At 39.1% G+C, this 11,848-nt stretch overlaps 1 protein-coding gene across 3 annotated transcripts in view; it reads right to left on the bottom strand.

Moving 5' to 3' along the window:
- The window catches only part of SCIN (scinderin), an 82,464-nt gene extending 71,004 nt beyond the window's left edge, over window positions 1–11,460 (bottom strand). For all 3 annotated transcript variants that reach the window (XM_024132013.2, XM_028490065.1, XM_028490066.1), the window contains exons 1-2: window positions 11,200–11,460; window positions 4,042–4,196 (exon numbers count right to left, since the gene is read on the bottom strand). In XM_024132013.2, coding sequence (XP_023987781.1) covers window positions 4,042–4,196; window positions 11,200–11,398 — 354 coding nt within the window. In that variant the 5' untranslated portion in view covers window positions 11,399–11,460. The remainder of the gene's footprint in view (window positions 1–4,041; window positions 4,197–11,199) is intronic.
- Between the last annotated feature and the right edge of the window lie 388 nt (window positions 11,461–11,848).

The raw sequence follows: 11,848 nt of genomic DNA, 5'->3' as shown, positions 1-11,848 counted from the left end.
GCCATGGCCGCTGAGCCTGCGCGTCCGGAGCCTGTGCTCCACAACGGGAGAGGCCACAACAGTGAGAGGCTCGCGTACCGCAAAAAAAAAAAAAAAAAAAAAAAAAAAAAGAAATGCTGAAGAAAAAGAGATTAACTGTATCAAGCACATCTTCTTTCACCATTTGAAATCAGCTTTTCCCTTTTTCATTCTTTTTCCGAATTAAATGTTAAGGACAATAATCTTTATTTACTTCCATAATTAACTATGAGGTAACATGCAGAATAAAGGTGCAGTGTAAATAAAACTGTTATTTATTGATCAAAAGCCTCCCTGATAATATGGTAAGAAAATTAGCAGTATAAGAAGCCTATAAAATAATCCAACTTTCAAATTTATTACATCAACATTATACAGTAAATCCAAAGAAAGAAATGAAGCTTCATATGTAATCAACAGCACATTCTTTTAATTTCCACTGACTTTAGACTTCTCCCCTTCTCCAAAAGTCCCTCATGAATAAAAAGGTTTTGTTAGTATATGCTAAATGTTGACTTCCAGACAATTACAACCACAAGCTTTTACAAATATATAATAATTTCCCACTTCATAATTTTAAAAAGATTGCCATATTTCTTGACTGCACAAAGTATTATACAATAAAAATAAATTCAGGGCTTCCCTGGTGGCTCAGTGGTTGAGAGTCCGCCTGCCGATGCAGGGGACACGGGTTCATGCCCCGGTCCGGGAAGATCCCACATGCCGCAGAGTGGCTGGGCCCGTGAGCCATGGCCGCTGAGCCCGTGCGTCCCGAGCTTGTGCTCCGCAATGGGAGAGGCCACGACAGTGAGAGGCACGCGTACCACAAAAATAAATAAATAAATAAATTCAAGTTTTTCACCTACATATTACTATGCTTGGCCGCCTTAATTTTTTTTAATAAGAAGGACACTGCAATCTGATAAAAAAAATAGCATAAGAACACTGTGTTCTGTAAAAAAGTTATAAAATATAGAGTTGACTTAGACTGAGAATACATATATAACATTTAGGATAATTTCATATGGTGAACTATCAGAGTATATATAATCTGTGAACATTTAATGGTATTTTAAAAATTAATTGTCTCTAATATTTGATGCTAAAAATGCACAAAAGAAAAACTTTTGTTTCATACATGTCTGTATCAGACAGTAATTCTTCTGTGAATACTGTTTGAATGACCCCTGGAAACTCCCAGCCTCTTTCTACCTATTCTACAGAATGAAAGCAAGGTGGATGATCCTCTCAATCAAGGGCACCATAAATACAGTTTTACTGGATGACAGATGTCTGATTTTTGCTATTTACAATCATGATTGGGGCTGGGTCTTGTTCAGCTTGGGAAAGGTGCTTAGCCAGAGATTTAATATAAGGAAGTAGTAGTAAGTATTTATTTATTATTTTATTTTATTTTATTATTTATTTTTGGCTGCATTGGGTCTTCATTGCTGCGCACAGTCTTTCTCTAGTTTCGGTGAGCAGGGGCTACTCTTCATTGCAGTGCGTGGGCTTCTCATTGCGGTGGCTTCTCTTGTTGCGGAGCACGGGCTCTAGGTGCACGGGCTCCAGTAGCCGTGGCTCACGGGGTCGGTGGTTGTGGCTCGCGGGCTCTAGAGCGCAGGCTCAGTAGTTGTGGTGCACTGGCTTAGTTGCTCCGTGGCATGTGGGATCTTCTCTGACCAGGGCTTGAACCCCTGTCCCCTGCATTGGCAGGCGGATTCCTAACCACTGCACCACCAGGGAAACCCAGTAGTAAGTAATTAGTCCTCTGTAACCCCTCCCCAACTCCCTATAAAACCTCACAGAGGAAAAGAAAAAACTCAAGTCGATTAAATGACATGGGAAGATGATCTTAATGTTTCCTAGCTGCATCTTTATCTTATATATAGCAACTAAATGTGGTTGTTGCTGACTTGGGAATGGTAGACTTGGCCACGTTTTACGCATTTCAAATAGACACAATATCCTTTCCATAGAGTATTCTTAAATTAAAAAATTCATCTGGGCATTTGAACGATTTACTTATGTTGAGAGCATCATAGCATCATGGTTACCAGCTTAGGCACTGAAGTCAGACAATCACCCAGTCACACAGCAGCTGTGAGAGCTTGGCAAGTTACATAGTCTCTCTAAGCTTCCATTTACTTATCTTAATAGGATGATAATGATAGAAACTGCACCACAGAGCTGTTTTTCAGACTAAATGCGATAATACATGTGAAGTGCTTATTATATTCCTAGAAGCATGAAATTAAGTATAACATAATAATCTTTGCTGTTCTGGGTAGTAAATGAGCTCTGCTTCCACATTTCCTATCACGTATTGTTGCAACTACACACGTTGTCATCTGCTCGATGTCACTAGTGATAAGACAGTAAAATGAATTTTTTTGCTGATAAATTTGACCTCCATTTGCAAACATCCTCTTTCTAAAAAATGCTGATTTGTGGTGGTTTTAATGTTGATAATTAGAAGATAATTATCCAATAATTGTACAATTACTTTTATCATGTCCACTGTTAAGTATGTAATCAGAAGTTTGATTTCAGAAGTCCCACTAAATAGGGATAAGGATTAATAATAGTATAAAACCCGAATGACGGCATATGTACTATAACATACGTATTTTTATTATTGAATTTAATCCTTAATCCTTACAACACCTACACAAGAAAGCTGTTGTTACACCCATTGCACATTTGAGGAAACTGAACACAGAAAGCTTATGTAATTGCTCTGAGGCCAACAAGCCACATGTGGCAGAAATGGGTTCATAACCAGGATGATGGCACAGTACATGCTTCTAGTAACTACAGGCCCCAGCTTATTCAAAATCTTGGGTTCACTGACATACGAGATGTTTCAGGATCATTTCACATAAAAGTAACTCGTGAATTAAATAAAATAAGAGGTAACAGTTTCATATTTAATAGTTTCTAGCCTAGAGTACAAAAATGATTTCAAGAGAGAGAAGAGAACTTTTAAGTGTTTTGTCTTGATCCCAATGGCATCACAAAATATGCAACTAAGGCTCTGATCAGGAAAAAGAAGAAATAAACTGGGGCCTCACAGTAGGCAAATTTAGTATATATTCAGAATTCTAGTTTAGTTCTGAGGTTTAAGGTCTTCACTGGGCTAATATGGCAGACGGGTGGGGTGGTACAGTCTGCAGAACACCTGTTGGAGACATTTGATTTTGAGAAAGATTGCTTCTGGAGTGTTTGTCTAGAGAAGGTGTTCCTCACACTTTAACTCAACACTCTTGGAGGCAGGGGGGATAGTGAAGGATGGCCAGTCTGCAAGCATCACTGAGAGAATTCCAGGAAAAGCTATCCTTTGCTGAAGGTCTCCTTAAAGGCACAGACTATTTAATTATTTGGGATTTTGTTTGCTTGTTTGTTTCAGAAGTAAAGCCATTTGATGATTATCGTTTCAGGCTAAAACACATAAATTCTATGTGTGTGTATGGGGTGGGTGCGTATGCCAGTGTATGCGTAGGAGTTTGTGAGGCTCAACCACACATATGTTCAACTCAGTGGTTTCATTTGTATCATTTCCAAGATCAAACTACACTATTTGGGAAATGTGTGTATAGTTCTTTGTATTAACTGAAGTTATAATTGTTATAAATACTGTACTAATATATTCTAGAACAACTGAAATTCCCAAGTTGTGGATTATTTGCAGCAAATTAAGTGACTCTTCCGAATAGCAAAAATGAAAACTATTAATGCCCAAGTTGCCCATATTTACTTAGCATCATTAAAAATTAACCTATCAAATGAAATTAAGTCAGAATATTTCACACATTATACCATATATTCCACAAACATTTATCAAGCACCTATTATGGGTCTTGAGAGTCCTGGGGATATATCAGTGAACAAAACAGATTAAAACAAAAACAAAACAAAACAAAAAACCCTGCCCTCAATGAACTTTCATTCTATGAAGATATGAGGCGTGGATGGATAGGAAAAGAAGAGGGGGTCATAAAACAGTTTGAGAGAGGTGCTCACCTTATATTTCAGACCTCCTTTGAAGTAGCCAACAAAATCCAAAGACTCATAGCCTTGAAGTTCTCTATTCTGCACGGGCTTGCCACCCAAATAGTCATCCATCTGAACAGTAAAGATGGCAGCTGCTGTGCTTTCATCCTGAGTACACTCCTTTCCTGAAACGGCCAATGACAGCACCTCATTTATCAAGCAAGAAACAGGATTAAGGTAGAATTTCTGATAAGAAAACACTCAGAAATTTTCTTTGAATTATATGCCAATACAATAAATGTATGCATAAATTGTTCATCTTCAACAGAATAATCAGCAGAAATGGTATAATATAAAATGCTATTTTAATAACTAAAAGAATTGTTTTGTTCCCACTTTCCAATTCTTTTTTTTTTTTTAATTTTAAAAGAAATTCCGCTGTCAGACTCTGTTCAGGAAGATATAATAATATATTCCAGTAGGATTCACATTCATTTGGTATAGTCAATGATATGGCTATGAAAACATTTTTCAATTGTTTTAGCCTTTCTCAGAATTAATCTCCAGGCTTCCAAAATGTCAATGTTAATATTTGTAAGGAATACAAACATCACGGGCCAGAGCTAAACAACACTTTGAGAATGGAAAAATGGATGTAACTTGACTTTACCACTGTTTTTGAGTCCACTTGTCCCCACTTCACTATCTTATTGGCATAAGATAATATTCTCGGAAGGAAAAGGGAGGGTAAAGGAACCAGAATGCTAGCATCTTTTGAATGTTAACGTATGCAGCATTACCCGGGGAATTTTAACACACAACACACAGTTAATTTTCATAATTCTAATGCAGATCCCATCCAGGCAACCTCACTGAGGTCCAAACACCAATTCTTTTTTTTTTTTTTTTTTGAAGTACAATTTTTTCTTTTATCTTTAAAGCTTTCTAATGGAGAGTAAACAAACATGGTCTTTTTTTTTTTTTAACATCTTTATTGGAGTATAACTGTTTTACAATACTGTGTTAGTTTCTCCTTTACAACAAAGTGAATCAGTTATACATATACATATGTTCCCATATCTCTTCCCTCTTGCGTCTCCCTCCCTCCCACCCTCCCTATCCCACCCCTCTCGGTGGTCACAAAGCACAGAGGTGATCTCCCTGTGCTATGCGGCAGCTTCCCACTAGCTATCTAATTTACATTTGGTAGTGTATGTATGTCCCTGCCACTCTCTCACTTCGTCACAGCTTACCCTTCCCCCTCCCCATGTCCTCAAGTCCATGCTCTAGTAGGTCTGCCAAACACCAATTCTTAAACCCAGTGTCTTCGATGTACACAAAGATCAGAGCCAGGACAGCCCTGATGGGACCTCAAAATTTATAAAAGACATTTAAAAACTTCTACTACTTAAGCTGTGTGAAAATCATTAATGATTCTAGAAATAATAATAATAGCTAACATTTAGACCTTTATAGCACCCTTGCTATGGGCCAGGCACTACGCTAGTGTTTTACACTGATAATCTGATTTAATCTTCAAGTGACCCAAAGTAGCAGAAACCATTTTCTACCATGTTACAGCAGAGGACGTGGAGGCTTAGAGAGACCAAGTAATTTCCCTGAGGTCATAAAGTTGACCTTTGATAGAACATGACCAAGAGGCAGGTGTCTGTGACTCTGAAGCACAGGCTCTTAGAAATTACAATACTAGTAGATATTTTTTATACTCAGACTCTCATTACTAGTAAAATTTTGAGGTGATTGGGGAATGTTATTTTCCTCCATGGATAATTGATGCATAAATGTTCAGAAGCTGTAACAATACTATAGTTCAACTGGAACCCCAATTAAGGCTATTCACGAAAGTTAGAGAAAGGAAGTCAGTCAGGTATGTTAAAGAAAGAATTGGATTTATTTACAACTCCTCTCACTCTCAGAGGGGACCTGTGTAGTAAGTGTCTTCTCAGAAAAAAAATTTAGTAGCTAGAAGAGTATTTGACATGATATCAATTTTGTGAACTTGTTGTGGTCAAAGAAAATTATTTAACACATAAAAAACACATGCAATTTTGCACTCTGAAAGGGCCTAGTGTCATTCTTCTGTCCACTTTCCCATCCATAAATTAGATTACTAGTAAGGGCATAGATGTAGATTTGTACAGAGAGGCTTTAAGAAGGAAACTTAAATCAAGGTTAATATGAAAGGTGTTGAGGATGATGTATTTGATATAAATATTCTTCCTTGAGTACAAGTTGAAACCGTAATCTCTTTAGGTAGATGAAAATGGGCAGACATGCGACTAATGAATGAACTAGAAGTAAGTTAGTTAAATTATGCTATCACTTGTTGATGCTTATGCACTGTACAAGGCCAGGGAATGTCAGTATGAATAAACCAGAGTCTTCTAAAGACGTTGAAAGGTCTTAATGAAGCCAATACTAGCCTTTGAAAATGAAGACTAAAATCAAATGCAGTTATATTATGATGAAATTCTAGTAAGTGTTCAAAAACTTACAAATGTTCTGAATGAGTTATGCTTATGACTTCATTTATTTTCCCTATGCTAATTTTCCCAATGCCTTCCATGTTATGTTGTTTTGTGTTATGTTATTTTATACTACGTTATATTATATTTGTAAATATGCTGTAAACTTCCTAAAATTGTTTTGGGGATGTGATTTTATATATAAAACACAAATAAAAAGAGAGGTTTAATGACTAAGTTAACTGAACAACCATTCATGATAAAAAAGAAACTCTCGCCATGTTAGGAACACAGGGGAAAATCCTCAACTTGATAAACAGCATCTTCAAAACACATACAGCTAACATAAATTCTTAATAATCAAAGACTGAATCCTTTCTCCCAAAGATGGGGAACAAGGCAAGTACTCCTACTCAACATAACACAGGAAATTTTAACGACTGCAAAAAGGTAGGAAAAAGAAATAAAAAAACATACAAATTGGAAAGGAAGAAAAAAATGTGTCTATTTAGAGACGACAGGATGGCCTACATAGAAAATTCTATGGAATCTACCAAAATAAACCTCTTCAGAAAAAGTGCATTCAGCAAGATAGCATGATGAAGATTAATCAATAACAAAAAGCAGTCTCATTTTTATATAGAAACAATGAACATGCAAAAGTTGAAATTAAAAGCACAATACCATTTACAGTCACTTCAACGAAACTGAAATACTCAGATACATATTTAACAAAACAGGTACATGATCTACATGCTAAAAACTACAAAATGGTAATAAAAAATCAGACCTTAATAAATATAAAGACAGTATTCATGGAATGTGAGACTTGTAATATAATAAATGTCAATTTTCCCCAAATTGATCTATAGGCTTAATTCTATTCCTATCAAAATCACATTGAGGTTTATTACAGATTATATGAGTTAGTTTGTTATAAAATTAATGCAAAAAGGCACAGGCCCTAGAATAGCTAAAACAACCTGGACAAAGAAAAATAAGGTACGAATACTAATTCTATCTGATATTAAGGTTTACTATACAGCCACAGTAATTAAGTAAGACAGTGTGGTATTGGTGGAAGACACCAATTGGTATAGACACACAGATCAATAGACCAAGTTTCCTCCAATGTAAAATTTTGTAAAACTTTAGTATGTACGGTTTAGTATACTACAGTATATTAAAGTATAAGTATATAAGTACAGTACAGCACAAAATGCCACAACCAGGATATTGACATTGATACAATCCACTTATCTTTTTTATATTTTCCCAATTTTACCTGAACTCATCTGTGTGTATTTGTACATTTAGTTATATACAATTTTATCACATATGTAAATTTATATATCCACCATCATAGTCAAGATACTGCATAGTTCCACCACCAAAAAATCCCTTATGTTGCCTTTTTATAACTACACCCACCTCCCACCTGAATCCTCCCTCCCCTATGTCATCTCTAACCTCTGGTGACAATAAATCTAAAATTCAGTCATTTCCAAAATGTTATATAAGTGGAATCATATAGCATGAGACCTTTTGGCATTGTTTTTTTTTTTCACACGGCATAATTCCCTAAGGGATTCATCTGAGCTGTGTTTATCAATAGTTTGTTCCTTTTTGTTGCTGAGTAGTCTTCCTTGGTATAGATGTGCCACTTGTTTAACCAGTCACCTGTTGACAGATATCTGGGCTGATTCAAGTTTTTGTCTATTCAAATAAAGCTGCTATGATATGCATGTACATGTTGTTGCATGAATATAAAATTTCATTTCTCTGGATTAAATGCCCATGAATGCGACTGCTGGATCACATGGTAGTGGCATGTACAGTTTTGTAAGAAACTGCCAAACTCTTTTCCGTAATGGTTGTATATTTTATATTCTCCTCTACCTCAAGCAATGTATAAAACTCCAGGTTCTCAGCATCCCCTCCAGCCCTTGTATATTATAAGCTCCTTGTACTATACCTTGTATAATGTAACCCAACTTTTTGGATCCCCCGTGCCTTACAAAGAGCCCAGCACAGATAGATGTATTTAAACTGCTAGGTACAAAGCTGAAATGTTTTTTCAGGAAGGACCGATGCAACAACTTCTAAGTTACATGCAACAAATTCCTACTTTGTAAAGGAAACAAAAAATAAATTTAAAAAATGAAATAATCTGAGATATGCAAAGGTACTATGGAAAGACACTGAGGGAGAGACCAGGAAAGATGACTCTTCCTCTGTTCTCCCTTTCTGTGTCCCACTTCTTCCTGTTTCCCCTTTCTTCCTCTTACTTGGCGGGTTTCTTCATTTCTACACCAGCCACCTTTTTAATCCCAGGCTGATTTTAACTCTACTCTCTTTCATCTTCCTTCCAACTGACTTCCTTTAGTCAGACTTTCTCTTCCCTTGAACCTTCAGCTCTCCCACTTGGAACTTTCTCTCAATCTGTCCCTCTGAATAATTGTCATAAATTCACCCGAATTTAGGTCTTAGAGTAGAATACATTGGATGAAATCCAGCTTGCTTCAGGGAACTGAAGTAGGAAGAGCTGCTGAACAGTTCCACCTACAGGTCCTGCTGACTATCGTGCGCTAAACTTTCCACGGTTCCCGTGATTTTCTCTTGGCACAAGATCCCTCCCAATTTCCCTCATTTTCCTTTTTTCCATCAAGGCTTCTCTGCTTCCCCATAACCACAGACACGTGGTGTCTCTTTCATAGTGCTCATCACATTTTACCTGGGTTATATCACTTTTTGTTTTATTGCACCTTTGAGATTGTAAAGTTTCACGGAAGGTTCATAAATCATTCATATGCAAAAATGCTGGGCAAACAATTCTGGGAACGTTGAAAGTTACTGAATTAACTTATTAATTAACACACTATTAAGTTCAGTTTTAGTAGACCTTTAAGATCATAAAATGTTTCTGCCCAAAGCATTTTCTATTACATTTTTTTGAAATGGATGAGCACTAAATGAATGGGTTAATTCGAATCTGTAAACCCTACGAAACACAGTGCTTGAAGAACTTACCTGGATAAGAAAGAACCTATAGAATTAAAGCAATTGTGTTTAAAGCCCCCTTGGAATCCTCTGACAAAGTGAAACTTAACTGCTGTCTACAGCATGATACGAAGTTCTTTCACATTTTAATTCACCAAAATGACAGATGTGGTATTTCAGACACTTTTACTCATTCCAGATCCAAGTTCTAAACAGAAAAACCAAGGTAAGGACATTATTATTCTATGTGGCATCATTCATTCATGAACATAAGTTATACATTAAGGTTTCAGTGGGGAGTTTCTTTTAGGGGGTATAAAATATAAACAGATCACTGTCTGTGATAATAGGAACAGTGACATTACACTAGGAAACCAAAATGAGTTTAGATCTCAGCCTCAGCCTCCTCAAGCAAGCACAATATTTTAACATCAAGTGCTGTAATGAAACAGTGCTGTCTCCCTCTTTGGATTTCTCATTTGGAGTGTTTGCTCCAGGTGTTTGCTAATATTGAGAACATCACTTAATGTTCTCCACCATTTTGTTTCTTAAAATCTTCAAATGTTAGGGGAAAAAATGACTTTCAGGGACTTCAAAATGTGTATGTGTGTGTGTGGTTTTGTGTGTTTTCCCCATAAACTCATGAATAAAACTAAAAATAAACACAGTCTAGGGGAGGCAAGCTGATTTTAAAAGAAGGCAATAAGGCTCAGATAATCGGTGCGTTGTTAGACGGGGTGTGCCCACTGGCACAGGATCTCACAGGGAGAGGTTAGACATTCAGGATGTTTACGAGCAAAAGTAGAAGGTGGGAAAAGTAGAACACTCAAGACCCAGTGTCCTGAGAGCCTGGCTCGGGTGAAGCCCAAAATAATTACTACTGATGAAACAGCTTTTTTGTTCCAAACTGTCTTCTTGTTCAGATACATAAATAATAAATTTAAAAATAATCATTATTATTATTATAATAAAGTAACTCATCTAAATACAAACTCTGCCATATAAAGCTATTTACTTATATTGATAAAGCCGCCAGCATCCTAATCAACAGGAATTTCTCTTAGCCAAACCTGCGAGCAGCGCGGGGCAGGCTGGAATCTGATTTAAAGCGGCCCAGAACATTAATCGCCGCAAATAATAGAGAACTGTAAGCTGACGCCCAAGGGCAAAAAATAAAACTAACTAATTTTCTTAAAGGAATTCTCGCCGTCTGCGGCGAATGCCCACAAACTTGTTTGACTTCACCTCCTCGCTGACAGGGGAACCAGGACTGAACCTGTCGGAAGGTGAGACGAACTTGGCCAGCGCCAGGGTGCAGCAGGCGGCCGCCCCGGGCGGGAGGTGGGTTTGGAGACTGGAAAGTGAAAGGGGGAGAAGCGAGAGGAAGCGGCGCCAAAACCCGGGAGATGGACACGACAAAGGTCAAAGCTAGCGAGGTAAGACTGCTCCCGACTTCGCTGCGCCCCGCGTTCGCAGCCGCGTTTGCAGGAGCGGACGCCGGCGGGGAAAAGGTGCCCAGGCCCAAAGTGGGGTGGGGTGGGGGGGGCGGGGGCAGGCCCACGGGGGCTCAACCGGCGCGAAGTGTCTCCAGGCCCGTCCGGCTAGCGCTGCCCTGCCCACCAGCCCGCAAACCTCAACCCCCAGCGGCCTCGTCCCTCCCCGACCTGGGCGCGCCCGGGCCCGGCCGCCCGCCGTCTCTCACCGAGCCAGAAGTGCAGGCGGTACGTGAATCCCCGTCTGGCCTGGGTCGTGTGTAGCACCAGGTACGCATCCCCGACGTAGAAGTCACCGTAAGTGCTCTCGGGCACGGCCACCAGCTCTAGTTTCTCGATCCTCCAGACCTGCAGCCCCGCCTGCTTGCCCGCCTGGGCGAACTCCTCGTGGTACAGCCCCTGGGCCATGGCTAGGGCACGCGATGCTCCGGGAAGTTGGCGGGGTACCTCGCTGACCCTGGAGTCGGACTGAACCCAGACCGGCAGGAAGAACCCTGGTCGCAGCGGTTTTATAGGCTTTGCTCTGAGGGGGCGGGGCCCTGGGACCCCCAAACGGGAGGGGCTAAGTGCTCAGGCCGGAGTTGCTTTGGAGTAGGCGATCTGTTCTCCTCCGAAGCGTAGCGTCTGGTATCAACCTCCTACGTCCTTCCCCGCAGCCCGAAGGAAATCGAATCTCAGAAACCATAAGATCCTAAGGAAACTTGCTGAAACTCCTGGAAATGCCTCCTCCAAGGAAGGACATTTTCCCAGGCAACAGCTGGAGGAGATCAACAATTAAAACTCAGGTTGGCGCATCGTTTTTTTTAAAAACTGGCTATCCAGGTAACAGTTAATCATCAACTCCATCATTTTATCAGC

The sequence above is a fragment of the Physeter macrocephalus genome, chromosome 5 (assembly GCF_002837175.3).
Source record: "Physeter macrocephalus isolate SW-GA chromosome 5, ASM283717v5, whole genome shotgun sequence".
Taxonomy (NCBI): Eukaryota; Metazoa; Chordata; class Mammalia; order Artiodactyla; family Physeteridae; genus Physeter; species Physeter macrocephalus.
Note: the sequence above shows the minus strand (reverse complement) of the source record. Positions and strands in the feature narration are given on the sequence as shown.